This window comes from Bacillus rossius, chromosome 1 (assembly GCF_032445375.1).
Source record: "Bacillus rossius redtenbacheri isolate Brsri chromosome 1, Brsri_v3, whole genome shotgun sequence".
Lineage (NCBI taxonomy): Eukaryota > Metazoa > Arthropoda > Insecta > Phasmatodea > Bacillidae > Bacillus > Bacillus rossius.
In genome coordinates, this window is record NC_086330.1 from 288,558,097 (window position 1) to 288,577,377 (window position 19,281).

The 19,281-nt window shown below is 44.5% G+C and overlaps 1 protein-coding gene across 1 annotated transcript in view; it reads left to right on the forward strand.

Annotated features, from left to right (window-relative positions):
* LOC134527710 (uncharacterized) overlaps positions 1-18,860 on the forward strand; it is a 61,958-nt gene extending 43,098 nt beyond the window's left edge. The window contains exon 3 of the mRNA XM_063360621.1: positions 1,717-18,860. Coding sequence (XP_063216691.1) covers positions 1,717-2,441 — 725 coding nt within the window. The 3' untranslated portion in view covers positions 2,442-18,860. The remainder of the gene's footprint in view (positions 1-1,716) is intronic.
* Positions 18,861-19,281: the final 421 nt, after the last annotated feature.

Below are 19,281 nucleotides of genomic sequence, written 5' to 3' on the forward strand. Positions count from 1 at the left end.
TAGATAAGCACTGTGTACTTATCTTTGATGAGATGAAACTACAGACACACCTCCAGTTTAATGAGAAAACTGATATTATAGAAGGTTTTGAGGATTTTGGTCAAGAACAGAGATCACGAAAGTTTGCAGATCATGGTTTGGTTTTCATGGTCCGTGGTCTACGGGCAAAGTGGAAGCAACCAATTGTTTATTATTTTGCAGAATCCACCACCAAAACACAAGTTTTAGTACGGTGTATTAAAGAAGTTGTCAGGGAGGTTACGGCTTGTGGTCTTAAACTGGTAGCCACAGTAAGTGACCAAGCAGGACCCAATGAGGCGGCCATTAATTCCTTACTTGGTGAAACACAGGCATCATGTGTTAAAAAGGGTAAGGAGTACCGTTATGGTACTTATATTATAGATGATCGTTCAATTGATTCCAATATTTGATGCGCCTCATCTATTGAAAGGCATCAGGAACAACTTACTTTCGAAGAATTTAATTTTCAAGTGGAAGAATGGCTACCAGACAGCATCCTGGGGTCATTCAGAAAAATTTTATGATTTAGACAGCAGTCAGGGTGATGGTACCAGTACATGTCCGCATCTGACAGATGAACACGTAAAGGTTGGTCGTATCAAGAAGATGAAAGTTAAGAACTGTGCCCAGGTTTTTAACCAGCGTGTTTCATCCATAATGAGAATGTTATCGAAGTGGGGAAAGTGTAAACCCATGTTAGGCTATTTTACAAGTTACTGTTGGTTGATGAACATCTTGATAATACATTGAAACCTTATAATAGCATTCCTATATAGCATTTTCAGAGTTTTAAAGCCTTTTCCATTTGCCCAACCCCCCCCCCCCCCCCACCACCCAATGATTACTTTATACAAAATTTAACTTATTTCAAGTTGTTTCCTCTTAAAAATAGTTCCTGGTGTTGTGGTATTTTAAAATAACAGTTACTTTTTATTTACATTAACATTTCAAAAAAATAAAATACTATTTTGATGTATGTGTATCACACCGCAGCTACGACAAGCTACCATACAATACTGCAGTGCAAAGGTTCATTCCATACAGTAGAGCCCCGCAGCTACGACAAGCTACAGTTCTCGAGCAATTTGTGCTAATGTTAAGGAAGACATACAATTTTGAAAATTGAAATTCATTTTGCATTTTGGCAAATTATTGGAAATCAGTAACATAGGTATGCTTCATTATTCTGGAATCTGCTATTTCACAACTTGTGAAAATTGTCATTGCGCCAATTATTTAATAGTTCCTTGAACAAGACCATTTCGTTACAGAGGTGACATTCTGTACACTTTTGGAAGTCTAAATTCTCAGACGCTACAAAAATTGTATGCTATGAAAGGGTGGCCACTATTTTCATAAAGGTTGAAGGTGCATATTCCCCATAATTTGCTGTGAATTACAATCCCCCAGTAAAATGAAGCTAGGATTATAGTTTTGTAATTTTATGTTAATTAATTTTGGTTATGTTGTGAAACTACACTTTTAGTGTATTTAATGTATTCAGTATTTTCTAGTGTATTTCTTCCTTAATATTAATTTAACCACAATTGTTGTGCATACCTTCTACTTTTTTATATTGCCTGCTGGAGTTTGTTGATCACATACAGATAAACCTGGTATGTTCACCTTTACGAAACAGGAATGCAACATTCCCAACATTGAGTAATTTAACGGCCTGTTATTCTTTTGTTACAGGAAAAAAAGACTGCTTGCCACCAGAAGCAGCTGATACTGCTGACCTTTTTCTCTTCATGGACATGCTGTTTGACAGTGTAAATGGAAGTTCTGTGAGGCCAAAAAAAGGAAAGCTGCTGAGGTGTGCAGTTACGAAAACATCCCCTCATGTTGATTTCTGGCATGAAGCCATTCAAGTGTTAAGAACATTTAACTTTGTTGACAAGAATGGAAAGAATAACAGGCCACCCTCTGTGAAGAATTGGGAGCGTACATTGTGTGGTTGGAAAATAATTTGGTCCATGCTGCAGAAGGAAGGTTTCAAGTATTTTTCACTCCAATCAATTAATCAAGATCCACTTGAGAATTTTTTTGGCTGCATTCGTAGTCATGGTATACGTAATATCATGCCATCATGTTCATCATTTATGTCATCATTTAAAACACTGTTGGTCAATAAATTTACGTCACCACACTCATTGGGGTCAAATTGCATCAAACATGACACCCAAGGCTCTCTCGACACTTTGCGGGTGTTCCTGACAGATAGCTTGAAGCAAGGTGAGTACAACAGTGATGCAGCTCATGATTTGGATCTGTGCCACATAGCATTTATTGATAAGGATGATGACCCCCAGTGCTTAGGCACAGACGAGAATCCATTGTCAACCAGCACTAAAGTGTACATCAGTGGTTACATAGCTCGGAAAGTGATGAAACCTGTTGGTGACTGCCTGGAGTGTTGAAATAACTTGTTTCCTACTGGGTCTGTAGAAAATTGTGAGCTGATAACTGCTAGAGCATATACCCCCACATCCTTGAGATATCCAACTACATGTTTTAGCAAGACTTGTGCCATTGCTGTTGGCTGTATTGCTAAATATTTACCACAAATTTGTCATATGAAACATGTGAAAAACATCATAACCATGCTTGTTCTCATGGAAATAGACACAAGTGTGTTTGCTTGTAAAATACATGAATTGTGCAAGTTTGTCGTGAATTTGGTTGTAAAGGTTTATATACATTCCTGGTATAGGTCTGTGAACACAATTTTATGTGGTAGGGTTGCTTTTGTTAATTCTGTGGATGAAATTAAGAAAGCGGCAAGAGCCAAATTCTTGTCAAGTCATAATATATTGATACATACATGTTTTTTGTTCTTCTTTGTATATCGCCAATTTATTTCTACAAGAAATTGTGATTAAATGTAGTGACGGGTCGATTCCTATTCCAGAATCGATCTTCTTAAATTACTGTCTCAAATAGTGAATATGTGAACTATATCACAGCCATGTTTTTTGCTTAAGATTACAGTAATGACAAGAGACAAATGAGTCGACCAATTCCAATAACCACTTTGTCTTCATAAGAGATTTCCCAGAAAATAGGAAAAACCTGTATTTGTTCTCTGGAGATGTTACGACTAATGCAATGTTTACTTAGCTGTTTAGATTTAATAGGTCGCATGTACCCATAAAGGAAATAATAATGAAACAGCTAGTTTTTGAGAAAATTCGATTTAACAAAGTGGAGTTTGGAAATATCAGAGAGACAGTGGTATTTGGAACAGTACATGTTTAAGAAAGTGGCTAATGGAAACACGTATTTTCTTCTCGATAGAGTAATGATATTTTATTGCACAGTTTTAAACACAGAAACAATGAAAAACAAAGTAACAGTTGTAAATTAAAAAGAAATGTTGAAAAATCTTGCCACAATATATTTGAAGCTATTATGACAAGGTCGTAAAACAACAACATTAAAACAATACATTCGTAATTAAATTAAAAGAAAAAATTTAAACATTAGACCCTATTTAAGAAACAAGAATAACAATGAATATTAATGACAGTGTCAGCAAATAATCAATTTCACCAAATCAACAATGTTTAATTGAATGCTACACATGCAGTTCTTCAGATTCTTCCATTGGTTCGTCTTCTGCATCACTTTCATGTTAAATGATTGTATGAATACTGTCAACACTTACTGACTGATATAATTGCAAGTAGAAGTTCAGGTGGTTTTCAGATTCTTTCCACTTGCTCCCAAAGTGTTTACACAAAAGATTGTTAATGTCCTTCAGCTTACTGGCTTTAATCTGAACACCAGATTCCAGAACCTCGGGTGTTAAATCTGAGAGTGTAACACACGCTTCAAAACACTTCGCCTTTGTCCTAGGTCTGTTCTATAAAAACACTCCCCTCAAACGAGAATCAATGCTGAGTTCTTGCACGATCTCGTTAAGATAAATCTCTTACACTGGGAACATCTAAAATGCCATGACTGTGTTGGTTTTATTACACGAGTTACAGCTTCCTTCCGGTCAAAAAATTGAAAATGTTCTGTTGGACGAAGCAAAGTACCATGATTACTCAAAATTGTGTAATATTCATCAGGAAGCACAATTGTGTCTAGTTTGTTCAATTCTCTCTCTATTCTACAAATATTCTATCAGGTGGAATGTAGGAGTGACCTGTGACGGGAAAAAACAACAGAACTTGCTGAACGTGTTGTGGAGCTTGACTGAGCCATTTACTTGCCATTCCAATAAGGGTACAGTTTTTATTTTGACCACTACAGCCATTAGCAAAAAGACGAACTGTATTAATACCCGTAATATCTATATTTGTAAATCTATTAAACACAGCAGAGGCGATCTGGTTGGAAGCTTTTGGGAATTCATTTTCAGACCATGAATAAATGAATGTGTTTCTTTGATTTTGTGGGGATTTCAATGTTCCTTAGCATACTGTGAAATTTTAAAAATTTAATTGACGACTATAGTAGCTAGCTTGATCAGGAAGTTTTGGCAGGATCAGATTTTTCTGACAATCGAGCAAAAATGTCAGTTCACACGGTTTTTCTTCTTTGAGTAACTGATAAAACGCATTCGCTCTTAGCTTATGTGCTCTCTTTGCTATTATCGAATCATTTACAACTTCGGATTTGCCACCTTACCTAGAGGGTTCCTGAATTTGAAGATTCAGCTGTTGCTGGTGTTTTAAAACTTACGTTAGAGTCCTCTACAAAGATTTTTCTGAAATATTCATACTTCACTTTCTGTTCACTATCATTGTTGAAACCTCGCCAGAGTTTCTTGATGCTGAGTTTACCAGGAATATAAAATATTTTAGAATTCTTTGACCTGCAGTAATGAGACCCAGCAGCATGCAATGATTGCATGTAGCCCTTAACCATATTTTTTTGTGCAGTGTATTTTTGTGAACGTGTATCACCACCTCTATTTTCAAAGGGAGAAAGTCCCGTAGTAAGGTGCATTTTAGTTAACCATTTCACCCTGTCTTCCCCTATGCCAAGAACATGCACAAAACAATTTTTACAAACCCTTATCAAATGCGATGCTTTTCCTGATTGCAAATGGGGCATAAAAAAATTGAAACATACTTGTTTCTTCTTGTACTTTGACACCGCCGTCGGTGCTCCCTCTGAGAGCACAGGCCGCTATGTGTCCTCAACACCTGAGCCAGTGCTAGTGCTAAGAACACGCCCGCGCGTGTGTCTTAGTGGAGCGCCACGAAAGGTTTGAAGTCAGTCACTGCCATCTAAATGCCCAAAGCGCCCGGCCGGGTGTGGCAATGTGCATCAGGTATCTAGTGCACATGTAAATTATTTAACAAACAGAAACTAAAACTTTTAATAAGCATAAAAATTATCTTTAATAATTAATGGTTGTGTAAAATATTTATGCTCACAAAACAGGCCGGCATCGCCTTCCCGCGCTCCGTCGTTTTCCCGCGGGTTTTCCTCCCCTCCATGGCCCGGTTGCCAGGGAGAGTCGTCAGTCGCCATCCAGCACTCGCCAGGGCCGGCAGCCCCGCGCACGGGGAGCCTCCAATTTTCGCGCCAGTTTCCACGTTTAGCATCAATAGGTAATTATCTCCGAATCTTGTTTCTACAGCTCCCCGGTCGGCCCTAACTGGCCGTACGACATGTCGTGCGGTCCTTAGATAAAGTGTGCAACCCGACCACGGATTTTTCAGCGTAATAGGTAATCCTGTGTTTTAAGGCGGCTCGCCGAGGCGCCTGCGCCTCACGCTATAAAACCTCCCCACGGAGAATTAGAACATTGCCCACGCAGGGCGGCATTGCGCCAAATGCGTAACTGAACTTACGAACACCTCAACCCCTGGGATGTGCAACGGACGTGAACGAGAGACCACGTTGGGTCCCGTCGCGCCCGTTCCCAGTTTAAACGTGGCTCACGCCACTGCGAGAACCAGTCTCGCATCACGTGATCATTAGAAGTCCGGGAACCGAACCCACCTCAAGTCCGGGACGTACTCATAAATATTTAGTGTTGATTACCGTTTTAAGATTAGTGTGTGTCGTCACGATCATGTCCATGTATAAGCCAGTATTAATTGTAAACCCGCACAGACAGTAGCAGATTCACGTAGTGAGTGTATCATGAACTATCACGTGCTATGCACCAGACTTGCCGCGCCCCGAGCCACCACCGTAGCTCATGTTAGCCTGCACCCCTCATAGGGGTAGTCCTCGGAACACCGTGAGACGTAATCAGTGCCGCCATTCGAGGGCCGTGTAGGCGGAGTGAAGGTTGACGATGATACGGCCAGTCACGTGCCAGTGCCTTGTGTGATTTCCTGTAACGTGTGCTACCGGAATAAAACAATCAAAGTTACGTGTGTATTTCACTAATATGGCGTCCTGGGAGGCCATAACAGCCCGGGGGGTCCTTTGTCGACGCGTCCATGCCTGCAGCTACGAGGCCAGGAACCCCGCCCTTGAGACCAAATTTCCTTTATATCATTTTAATTAACATAATTTCAGGACAGGCAGCGGGGACGGCGTCAAATTTTCGCCCAACTTGTGTGGCTAAAACATCAACAAACTTATTTGACAGACAATCCACGGAAAACGAAAAAAAATTAAAAAAAAAAAAAAAGGTCTTGAGTAGGGACCAGTGCAACAGCGCGCAATGTGACAATTTTTATTTTGTGATCCGCAACGAGCCGAGGAGGACGTGGAAACCTTCATCCCGTCCAAGGTACAGCTACACCGGCGTCTGGACGCCGGCGGACAAACCAACGCGGCGCTAGACATTGCGGTGGAGCTAATGAAGAGAGAGCTACGCCCGCACCTGAGGGGAGCAGTGGACAGGGAGCTCGAGGACTTTGTACAACTGGCAAAGGAGATCGAGCGGGACCTACACCTGTCGCCGCGCCCGCGAGACACCGCGGCTCGCCGGCGAAGGGATTTCCCCGCCACGTGCGGTGGCCCCGGAGGAAACGTGGGCAGTGGTGCCATACGTGAATCCCCCTCCCCCTCACGGCAACCCCCGCCGGGGAGGCGAGACAAGGGAGTGGGGGGCCACGACGCAACCCGCCACGCAGCAGGCCAACACCACCAAATAGCGGGCCGCACGTCCCAACCCGCGCGAGGACGGACCGCGGGACCAATCCCCACAGTGCCGGTACTGCAGAGAGGAAGCTTACCATTGGCACGAGGTGTGCCCCACCCGAGCCGCGCTGTGGCAAGACCGCCGGCCAGGCGTGACGCAGCCGGGAAACGCCAACTATGGAGCAGGATACCGGCGGGCTACTGCTCCTGGATAACGGCCGATGCACCACCGTAAGGCCAGCCCGCACATCGCCGCCCGTCAGACCAGGTGGCGGTGTCCCGCACCACCCATCAGACCAGGTGGCGGTGCCGTGCACCACCCGTCAGCGCCCCGCACCGGGTCATCGGCGTGCGACGGCGTATCACCGGCGCCCCCGACGCACCCAGCACCGCCCGTGGGGCCCAACCGAGCAATATCGCCGCCCGTCAGACCAGGCGGTGGTGCCCCGCACCACCCGTCAGCACCCCGCACCGGGTCGTCGGCGTGTGACGCCGTGTCACCGGTGGCCCTGACGCCCACAGCACCGCCTGCGGGGCCTGACCAAGCACCATCGCCGCGACTGGGACGAGCAGGGAACGACGCGGGCATGCAAATGCCAGTGCCCGTCCACGCCCAGCCCGTCCACACCCTGGTGGACACCGCGGCGAGCCACACGTACGTCGCGGCCCACCTAGTGCCGGAGGCGGACCTGGAGCAGCGGGAGGAAGGTGTCCAACTTGCCACCTGGGGAGCTTGCGCGCTCACGACGGGGCGCGCCCATGTAAGGATCGCCGTCAGAGACATGTGTAGTCAGACAAAAGCCCTGGTGGTGCTGAGGGACGACCTGATCCTGGGACTGCCATGGCTCATCCAGGAGGAAGCCGCCATTGACGTAAGTGAGGGCAGGATACACGTAGGGCGCCAGGGACGGAGGACACTCTACAGCGTCAATCAGACAGGAGCACCTCCACCAACCCCTACCGTCACTCTCGCAGACTTGCGTAATGAGGTACCCCTAGAATACTAGGACCTGTTCAATGGGGTGCAGGACCAGCAAGTGCAGGTGTTCACTGCCGCGGACATGCTGCGCTGCACCACAGTCACACAACATACCTTCCCGAAATGACCACACGAGCCCCGCTTCGTCAAGCCCTTCGGTTTTGGACCTAGGAGCGGGAGGCGATACAGACACAGATCGCGGAGATGCTGCGGGACAGGGTAATCGAGCCGAGTAAGTCGCCCTACAATTGTCTGGTGGTGATGGCCAAGAAAAAGGACGGCTCACTCCGGTTCTTGCGTAAATTTCAAGACCATCAACGTAGTCACCATCCCCGCACCACCACCAATCATCAACATCACTGATGCACTAGCCGGGTTGGGGGAGGCTGGCATATTCACGTCGCTGGATCTCAAGTCTGGGTACTGGCAGGTGCCCGTCTGTCCCAAGGATCAGCCCAAGACGGCTTTCACCGCGCCCGATGGCCGCAGGTTTCAGTTCTGCGCCATGCCGTTCGGGCTGATGGACGCCCCCGCGACCTTCCAGGCCAAGATGGTGCGCGTCCTGGATGGGTTCGTCGGCAAGTTTGCCGCGGCCTACCTGGACGATGTCATCATCTGGTCGCGGACGTGGGAGGAACATGCGCACCACCTTGCCATGGTCCTCGAGCGGCTGGCCCGTCATGGCCTGACCTGCGCGCCCCACAAGTGCCATGTCGGCGCGGTGGAGTTAGCCTACTTGGGCATATGGTGAGCGCGGACGGATGCTGTCCCCTGCCAGCCCAGCTCGACCTGATCAAGGCCAAACTCCCCCACGTACCCGGAAGCAGCTGCAGCAGTTGGTGGGGTTGCTAAACTGGCTCAGAAGCTTCATCCCCAACTTCGCAGTCGTCACCGCCCCCATGACCGATCTTCTGTCGCCCAAGTTTCGATTCTGGTGGACCCCCGAGGCCGACCATGCACTGAACACCGTCAAGCGCCTGTTCCGGGAGTACCACACCCTTGCCCGCCTACACCCCGCTGAACACATTTACCTGCAGACCGACGCCAGCCAGGAGGGCATGGGCTGGGTCCCGACGGGGAGCGGCGCGTCGTAGAGTACGTCAGTGCCAAGTTTGGGCCGGCGGCGCGCCGCTACCACGTCAACGAGCAGGAGTGCCTGGCGGTCGTGTGGGCCGTGGGGCGGTACCGGCATCACCTTGAGGGCAGACCGTTCACGCTTAGGACGGACAGCCAGTGCCTTAAGTGGCTGGACTCAGTGCAGGGGCGGAAATAAAAATTCACCCGGTGGGCACTCACTTTGCAGACCTTCGATTTCCATGTGGAGCACGTGCCGGGTCGGGAGAACCAGCTGGCAGACGAGCTGTCGCGCCATCCAAACCGGTCACAGAGTTCGAGGACGAGGGAACGTGGGACGACCTGTTACCGCCACTAGGGAGCCCCCTGAGCAACTTGAGGGGGGGAACACCGCCACCCTGTACGTGACTGAAACCACCACAGTACCAGGGGAGGCCGTACCAGACAACTTAGCAGGCCTCGTCCAGGCCGTGCGTCGTGCGCAGCGGGCGGACGCTGCAGTGCGCGCCAATGTGGACGCATGTGCGGTGGGACACCGCTCCTTTAAGCAGTGCCTGGACGGCGAGCTACAGACCCATGCCCCTGAGGATATGGAGAGTTGGCGGACGCATGTACCCGCCACCGCCGCTCTGGCCGTGCTGTGCTTCTTTCACGATCACGACTTGGCAGGGCACCCAGGGGCGGAACAGACGCAGGAGGCACTACGCCACACCTTCCACTGGCCCGGGGTAGCCCGCGACATTCGGGAGTAAGTTAGGGGGTGCCAGCTGTGCAATAGCGCAAGGCCCGGCGGGCTGAAGGGGTCGAACATCAACAGCCCCGCCGACCACACGAGCCCTTCCACACATTGGCCTTGGACGTGATGGGCCCATACCCGCAGAGACCCAGGGGGAAATGCTTCCTCGTGGTCGTCACCGACCTCTTCACAGGATGGATGGAGGCATTTCCCGTGTCCAACGTCCGGGCCAAGAGGCGTTTCCCGTGTCCAACGTCCGGGCCAAGACGATCAACCAACTTGCTGGAGGGGGAGGTCTACCCGTGCTATGGCTTCCCTAGGGTACTCCTGATGGACAACGGGAGCCAGTTCATGGGAAGGCAGTGGTGAGCGGACTGCCGACGCTAGGGCATCACACATCACACCACACCCACGTACCATCCCCGTGCCAACCCCACGGAGAGGAGAAACCAAGAAATAAAAGCACAACTATGTCTGCGCTTGGTGGACGATCATACCAAGTGGGACGTCCACCTACCCAAGATCCTGTATTGCCTGCGGCGGCGCGTAAACGCCGTCACCGGCCACTCTCCCGCTGAGCTCGTGCAGGGGCAAAACCTGGCACTCCCGGGAGAGTTCCGCGTAGCAAACACAGCCACGAAGGACTGGTGGGGAAATGAGCTACGAACTCAGATTGAGGCCATGCGAGAGCAGGCGAGGGAAAAGCAGGCCCACTTCCTCACGAACAAGACGCCTTCCTCCACGCACACACCGGTTCCCCTCACACCCGGGCAGTGGGTGTACGTGCGGCAGCACCACCTCTTGGCAGGGTCAAATAATTTCTGCGCCGGGCTGGCCCCCAAGTGGTCACCGCCGCGGCAGATCCTGTGGAAAACGGGGCCGTCCACCTTTGCCGTGCGCACTCCGAGTGGGCGTCCGGCCAAAGTGCACAGGGACAACCTACGACCCCGAATCAACCACCTGGCCGTGACCACATACTCAGCAGGGACGCAGACAGGGACGAGGGGGCCCCGACACCGAACTGCAACATAACACCAGGGCAGGAGTCGCCCCCCGACACACCCACCAGCGAAGCAGGGGAGGGGCACCAGGACGACTCCATCCCTCATCGCCCTGTGAGTGCCACCGCCCTCCCAGCCAGTCTAGACGCCACCTCCGTGGACACCCCACCCGAGGAGGCAAGGGGAGCGATCCTTTCCTACCCCGACCCCATTACCAACCCACCTGACGCCGACGAGGCACAGCCCATCATCGGCCACCCGGACAACGAGACACCAGAACCCGAGTCCGACGAGCTCGACGAGCTCGACGAGCCCTGGTGGCCACTGGACCTGGACCTAAGTACGTCCACTTTCCGGGTAGTCGTAGAGGAGCCAGAGGCAGGAACGGGGGAGGGAGAAGAGATCGCGAGGAGGTACCCCCGTCGGAGAACCGTCAGCGGCACAAAGAGAGGGGGGAACAGCAGACCTTCAGGCCATGCCGTCCGGGGACAGCGAAGACGCCAGGGAACCGGACGCACATGCTGACGCAGGGGCTACCCGACCACGTAGGGACCGCAGAGCGCCCACACACCTGAGTGACTACGTCACCGCGACCAACCAGGACACTAGGGAGACGAGCGGGGACAGGGATGCCAGAGTCTTGGATAGTAGCCACCCGCTCGAAGCAGGGTCCCAAAGTACCCGCGATCGACGTGGTCGCACGCGCCAGGCCCCGCCCCAACTCAGGGACTACTTCTTGGGGGCGATCACGTTACCCGCCAGTAACACACGGGCCGGGTCATCCACCGAACACACGGGAGGGAATCACCCAGGGCAATCGACACCACCCGAAACACAGTATGGGATGCCACCCGGGGAGCCCCTGTTTTTGTGGGCGAACCACACCGAGGCCCAGTACACCACACATAGCCTAATCCTACCCACGTGTGAACCAGTGCGACAACACAGTGTGTGTAAAGGTGTTGAGGCACAGAGCGGCCTCGTCGAGGAGGGGGCATTTGCCGCCGCCGTCGGTGCTCCCTCTGAGAGCACAGGCCGCTATGTGTCCTCAACACCTGAGCCAGTGCTAGTGCTACGAACACGCCCGCGCGTGTGTAACTTAGTGCAGCGCCTCGAACGGTGTGACGTCAGTCACGGCCATCTAAATGCCCAAAGTGCCCGGCCGGGTGTGGCAATGCGCATCAGGTATCTAGTGCACATGTAAATTATTAACAAACAGAAACTAAAACTTTTAATAAGCATAAAAATTGTCTTTAATTAATTAATGGTTGTGTCAAATATTTACGCTCACAAAACTGGCCGGCATCGCCTTCCCGCAGGTTTTCCTCCCCTCCCTGGCACGGTTGCCAGGGAGAGTCGTCAGTCGCCATCCAGCACTCGCCAGGGCCGGCAGCCCCGCGCACGGGGAGCCTCCAATTTTCGCACCAGTTTATACGTTTAGCATCAATAGGTAATTATCTCCGAATCTTCTTTCTACAGCTCCCCGGTCGGCCCTAACTGGCCGTACGACATGTCGTGCGGTCCTTAAATAAAGTGTGTAACCCGACCACGGGTTTTTCAGCGTAATAGGTAATCCTGTGTTTTAAGGCAGCTCGCCAAGGCGCCTGCACCTCACGCTATAAAACCTCCCCACGGAGAATTAGAACTTTGCCCACGCAGGGCGGCATTGCACCAAATGCGTAACTGAACTTACGAACGCCTCAACCCCAGGGACGTGCAACGGACGTGAACGAGAGACCACGTTGGGTCCCGTCGCGCCCGTTCCCAGTTTAAACGTGGCTCACGCCACTGAGAGAACCAGTCTCGCATCACGTGATCATTAGAAGTCCGGGAACCGAACCCACCTCGAGTCCGGGACGTACTCATAAATATTTAGTGTTAATTACCGTTTTAAGATTAGTGTGTGTCGTCATCATTATGTCCATGTATAAGTCAGTATTAATTGTAAACCTGCACAGACAGTAGCAGATTCACGTAGTGAGTGTATCACGAACTATCACGTGCTATGCACCAGACTTGCCGCGCCCCGAGCCGCCACCACCGTAGCTCAGGTTAGCCTGCACCCCTCGTTGGGGTAGTCCTCGGAACACCGTGTGACGTAATCAGTGCCGCCATTCGAGGGCCGTGTAGGCGGAGTGAAGGTTGATAACTATACGGCCAGTCACGTGCCAGTGCCTTGTGTGATTTCCTGTAACGTGTGCTACCGGAATAAAACAATCAAAGTTACGTGTGTATTTTACTAATACGGCATCCTGGGAGGCCATAACAGCCAGGGGGGTCCTTTGTCAATGCGTCCCTGCCTGCAGCCACGAGTCGAGGAACCCCGCTCGAGACCAAATTTCCTTTATATCATTTTAATTAACGTAATTTCAGGACAGGCAGCGGGGACGGCGTCAACTTTTTACCTTCTGGATGAATCCGCTCTCGTTTTGGTGTTTCAGTTGAACAGTAGCTCAAAATAAATTTGTCCTGATCTATCTTGTTTTCTGACGAATAAAAACGTTAATGAAACCTTCGTATATCTTGCATTTTTAGCATATTGCACTGAAACACATCTCTGGGACGATGTTGACAAGATGGCATTGTTGGTAATCCCTTAGAAAGATGCCTGAAACAAATGAAGCATTCGGTACAAGCCATAGGCAGACAACATCGTCTATGAGATACCTAAAGACACAATAAATTACAAATTCTTTAAACACCAATTAAATGTTCAATAATACATGAAGTACAATTTACAAACTATAAAATATCCATAGGACTTTCAACTCGCAAATAAGGTTAGGAATCTTACCTTTTCCTTTTATTTGCATTTTTTTGCCATTTACTAGGATCGCGGAGTTTCTTACGGCCACGGTTTACCTCTGCAGGAACTATTGGGATTTCCATGACCTCCGTTTCATGATTAATATTCCTATGATCGTTTGTAATACTGTCTAAAACTCTTCTGCTAAAAGCAAACAGATGCCCTCATCACTTGATAATAGAATACAAAACATAAAACACAACAGCTGTCACTATAAGTCATCATAGATAACACAAAACACAGTGAAAACGAGACCAAACAAAATAATAAACAAGACTTTTATAGTCTAAACATGAAATACAGACATTCATTTGGGGGAACTAGACAAAGCTGGTTTTGGAATAATATTCTGTACACCAAAATGGCAGCCATTACACAATGTCTGGACAAGGTGTGTTCTGGAATGCAAAACAGACGTGGACAAAGTGTGATGTGGAAATAAAACAGTACTGGACATAGTGGGTTCTGGAAATGTTTACAGTTTTACACATCCATTTTCTAAGGGACAATGTCGAGTTTGGCAATTCTATTTTGCGGATTCTCATAGATATGACTACAGAGAATATTCTTGTGGCATCTCAATTTTTTCACTTTTTGGACAAAGTGGTTTTTGTTTGGAAATGGTCGACTCAAATGGTATTTTGCAAACATTTTCATGATTTTGTCCATTTGTATATTAATATCATTTTATTGTTCATCCTGTCATTTAGTATTACATAAATATTTATAATTTTTTAACATCAAATATTTTCTATGTATAGGGTGTGAGTGTGAACTGATTTTCATCAATATTGAGTTTTGCAATTTTCTTAATGCAAAATGTTAATACTGTAAATTGAAATGTTTAAAACTTACACATTTGTTCGAATACTTTATGTTTCATGCATAGGCTACAAGAGACGAGTACACGTGAGTGGAATGATGAAACAAATTTATAAAACTATAGTCACCCACATAATTTAGTGTAGTTATAAATGAAACACTTTGAGGCCAAGGAAGTGAAATGAATTTCTGCAGCCAATCAGGCTTTTAATTGGAACTCACACTAAGATTGTGTACTAAATTTATTTGTGTCAAATTTTGCAATAAATTTAGTTAAGTCTTTATATGATTCCCTGTGAAATAAACCTGAGCTAAAGAACAATTATTTTGAAAAACATAAAACCAGGCATGTGTTCCACCTCTTGGTTGGCTTTTTGTTTTTGCAACAATCCTGCCAATGTTATTTTAGTGTTTTTGCAGCCAGTAACAATTATGCTGGTTTATGTCATTCATTCCTTCTTCTTTTTACATGATGTCATTGTTGTCTTATTGTATGTTGAAGTTTCTGAGACATCTGGGAGATATGTGTCACAACTACAGCTCTAACATATTAGCATAACATTATCGTAGTTACGGGAGGAGAACTGTAATACATTTTTGATTATAGCATAATAATACAAACAAACTTATATTGTAGTTCTTATGTGATTTCACATATCTCGTACAACATGTGTGTAGTTATGTCATATGTATAGATCTATTGATTATTCCTTTATGCAACAGTTATTATTATTTTTGATTTACAGAATTTTTTGTGTAAATCATTGTATCATTGTAACAGATATTTCCATTATGAAGTTATCAATTTACTGGATGTTGAAAGAACAGGTTTCTTGCATGGTGAATGTACTGATGTCTATTTATATTTGTAAATTCTTGTACTTGTGGCTGTAGAGAGCAGTGAAATGATGCATGTTCCAATAGAATACTTCAAAAATTGTTATGGGTTGTGTGGAAAAACAATGAAACTGAAGATTTCTTTGTATAATAGAAGCGTGGTTAAGTTCTATTAATTTCTTGTGTACCACATTTGATACTGTGCTATCATTGCGCTAAAAGCTTGTCAGTGTTGGGTATTTAAAATAATTTTTATAACATGTCTGGGAAATATTTGTAGGTAAGTGCAATGGCTTCTTGTTTCTGTGTTATTGTACACATAAAGAAGTATTAGGCTTGCGGATGCTGTAAAGTCACCATAATATAGTGTAAAAAAGTTATGACAAGTTTATTGATATGCATGCACTAATTGAAAATAATACTTGCAAATACAAACACATTGTAGTTTATTTTTAAAATGCATTTTCGTGTCGTGCATTTTACTACCCTACTTTTTAGTGTTCATGTGCATAGGCAGTCGTATAATCTTGCTCATAAAGTTTATGTAATTTCTAAATGAAAATTATACCATTATCATCCTTCAAAACAAATTTTTTTGGTATAGTATGAAATAAAATATTTTCTGATAATTACAAACACTTTGAGGGTTTTCCATGTACTTTACAGTGATGAGAAAATGCAACTGATTATTATTTGTGCAATTTATAAAGGCAATATTTACACTTTATAGAAAGTAAATATTTAATTTCCTTTAATATTTATTTTGTTTAATTACATTTTATTCCGTATGTTTATATTTGTAATCTATGATTAATTCAGACTGTAAATTTCTTTGGTTATCATTTTGTCTATGCATTACTCTATGTTATTTTTATTTTAAAATATTTTCAAGGCTAGCATAGCAGTATTTTTTGAAACAACTATTAATTTAAAGATGAACACGTCAGTAATGGTTAGTAATTTTACTAGTTTTGGTTTTAACAACAAACTAAAAAAAATCAATTACTAGTGACTGGGAAAATATTCTTTTAGAACGAATTGAGACTTGATTAAGACAACAGTTAGAACGCAACGATTTTGACGTTAATTCATAATTGAATATTTTATAGAAGATCGAAAATGGTTATTAATGCCAATATTAACTGAGTTTGAAGAAAATAATAATTTTAATTGACGAAGATAATACTCAGACATCAATGTTTTAAATAATTACTTAAGAAGAGAAGTCGACAAGAATCCGTGTCCAAGAGATAGCCAAATGACTAATTTGCTTTGAAAACTATGAAGATTAAATGTTGTTTATAATTCCGAATAAAGAAGAATCCTGTTGAAGATTGAAAAGTCGCAGTTCGAGCCCGGGAAGGATGAACGACGCGCAGTCCAGCCCCGTCGCCGCCCATAATCTGAAGGATGAAGTCGTGAGATCGCGTATTCCTGCCGCACGCTGGAGGACGGAGGAGCAACACCAATATTGCAGTCTTGGATGAGTCGAACCAAGGAGTCTCCGAGAATCTACACGTCTCGTGGGTATCCTGCAGCAAGGTTTGGTACCTTACCCCATCACCCGAAGACTCGCTGAATATAGAAGTACCCGAACGAATTACAATTTGAGAAAGACGAACATTTTTCACAGAACTAGAATCTGTTATATTATATTGAATATTCTTTGTACAAGAAACCAATTAACTTTTTCATCTTTAGATTTACAAATCAAGTTCTGGAATCGCGATCCCGAGCTAGATAGTATTAGCTTGTATAGATGGAATTTGATATGGAATATTGTATTGCTATTTTGATTGACTGGTACTGCAAGTTTCGTACCCAGTAGTCCAAGCTCTACCGGACTGAAGTTAGTTAAAATAAATAACATCCAAGTAATTAACATTTGATAGTAAAGATAATTCACTCAAGTGAAAGAATTCTTAGATGCTTGAAGTTGAGAGTAATAACAATTCCATCTGTAGTTTAAAATAAATTAGTTAAAGTTAAGTTCTTTTTCTATTAAGTGTGATTTTGTGCATGTCAAAGTGTATTGTCACCGTCGTAGCAAACATTACACACAAATATAAAAGGTACATTTAATTTGTTTACACTTTATTACAAGGTCTAGTCAAGATATTAGTATTTAACATACTTTTGACACACTTTAACTTGATCTTCAGACACAAGCTTCTTGATACAATTCTTAAAACTGAGAGAGGTAGGCTAAAGAAACCGAAATTATTCAATACATTAAATAATTTCAATATTTACACTAGCTGACTCCACAAATTAAAATATAATTTTGTAGGTAGCTTTTATGCACATCAGCCTCAGGTTGCCTGCATGTAACTTATCCCGTACAATATATAGTTATAGTACATTGTACCATCACTTGCAGGTATGGTTTCTTAGCTAACATAATTATGTATAATAATTGTATGATTGCGATAGTCATGGGAGTTATTGTGTTGTATGTACGTCATTGGTGCTTGTTTGACAGTGAAATGAATCTTTCGTTGGTTGTCCAAGATGGCAAGTTTTACATTTTATCGACATATGCTTGATTTTTACTTTGTACAGGCCAAGCTTAAGATATATTAACTTATGGGCTGTTTTTAATTTTGCGTAAATGTTGATTAAAACAGGTTTGTTCATAAAATTAATAGTTATAAAATTTAGGATTAAAGGTGCATAGAGTAATGTTGAAACTGAACCCATGGTCTTGAGGGTAAATGTCTTTTAATTAATTTATACTCAAAACAAATACCTGTGAAAAAATTGCAATCAATGTACCTTGAAAGTGAGTGAGGTTAGTAGTTGTCTGATGTGCACTTACTAGCACTAGCACACTTACTTCTTAATCCTTTTCCGCATTTATTAATTTATTTTGTTTATAGACCACTTTTATATTTTGTTCTTTAAATCATAAAAAAATAAATGATTGATTTTGTATAGGCCTATGTTTTGACAATCCTAAAAAATATTTGTACCCACAGTTTGTTCAATTTTTGCTTCATAAATGTGCGTAAATAGCGACATTTTACACCCTAAAAATGAATTTATTTCCAGGGAAGGAGTCCTTTGTTGGCATGTATTCACTACACTTGGCAAATATCCCTCTCTTGGACTTACCAAGGTTGGCAAGATGCAGTAATGGGCTGTGATATTTTCCAAAGGTTATTTAAAAAATGGCTAAGTATGTTGCAATTATCCTGTACATATTAGTACATACTCTTTCAAGGATATTTTTTTCTTTGGTTTCCAGTGGCCATGTTAGGTGAAAATGTAATGGTAACATTCGTAGAAGTTGTGATGTTGCACTCAATGTAATGTTTGTAAACCATTCATTACATTGCATTGCATTGCAACAATTATGGTATGTACACAATTTTTATTGACTGTTGTATACTTTAATTGCACCTATGCTATCTTTTCTGTAGTAGCGTGCAATATTGAAGCGATTTTGTTGGGTGAATTGGATGACTGTTGTATGTGTATGATATTAGCAATTAAATTTACTTGAGATAACAGGGGGAAAAATTGAATTTTTTTTTAAATTTTTAATTGTCCTTTCCTTTACACTCTTTTTTTCCTAATTAGAAATTTTGCTTCTTTGAGGACAATTTCGTGTTGCAACATGGTTGATGTTATACAACTATTGTATTTTTTCTCCAAGTAATTACAGTTCATTGTAAATGCTGTTATGCTAGGCTATCAATTTTACAGTAATTGTGAAGACAAAATGGTATTCTTGATAGGTATTATCTATTGCTTATGTGTGTCTATTCAACTTAACAATCTTCTTGCATTTAATATGGTACCTTATAAGATCTTTCAATTATTAGACATTATAAATGAAAAAGAAAAGCATACATAAACCATTCATTTTTAAATTAAAATTGAGAATTGTTTGCAACAACAATGGCTAGAGAAAGCTTTTAATATATTTGAATTTCCCGCC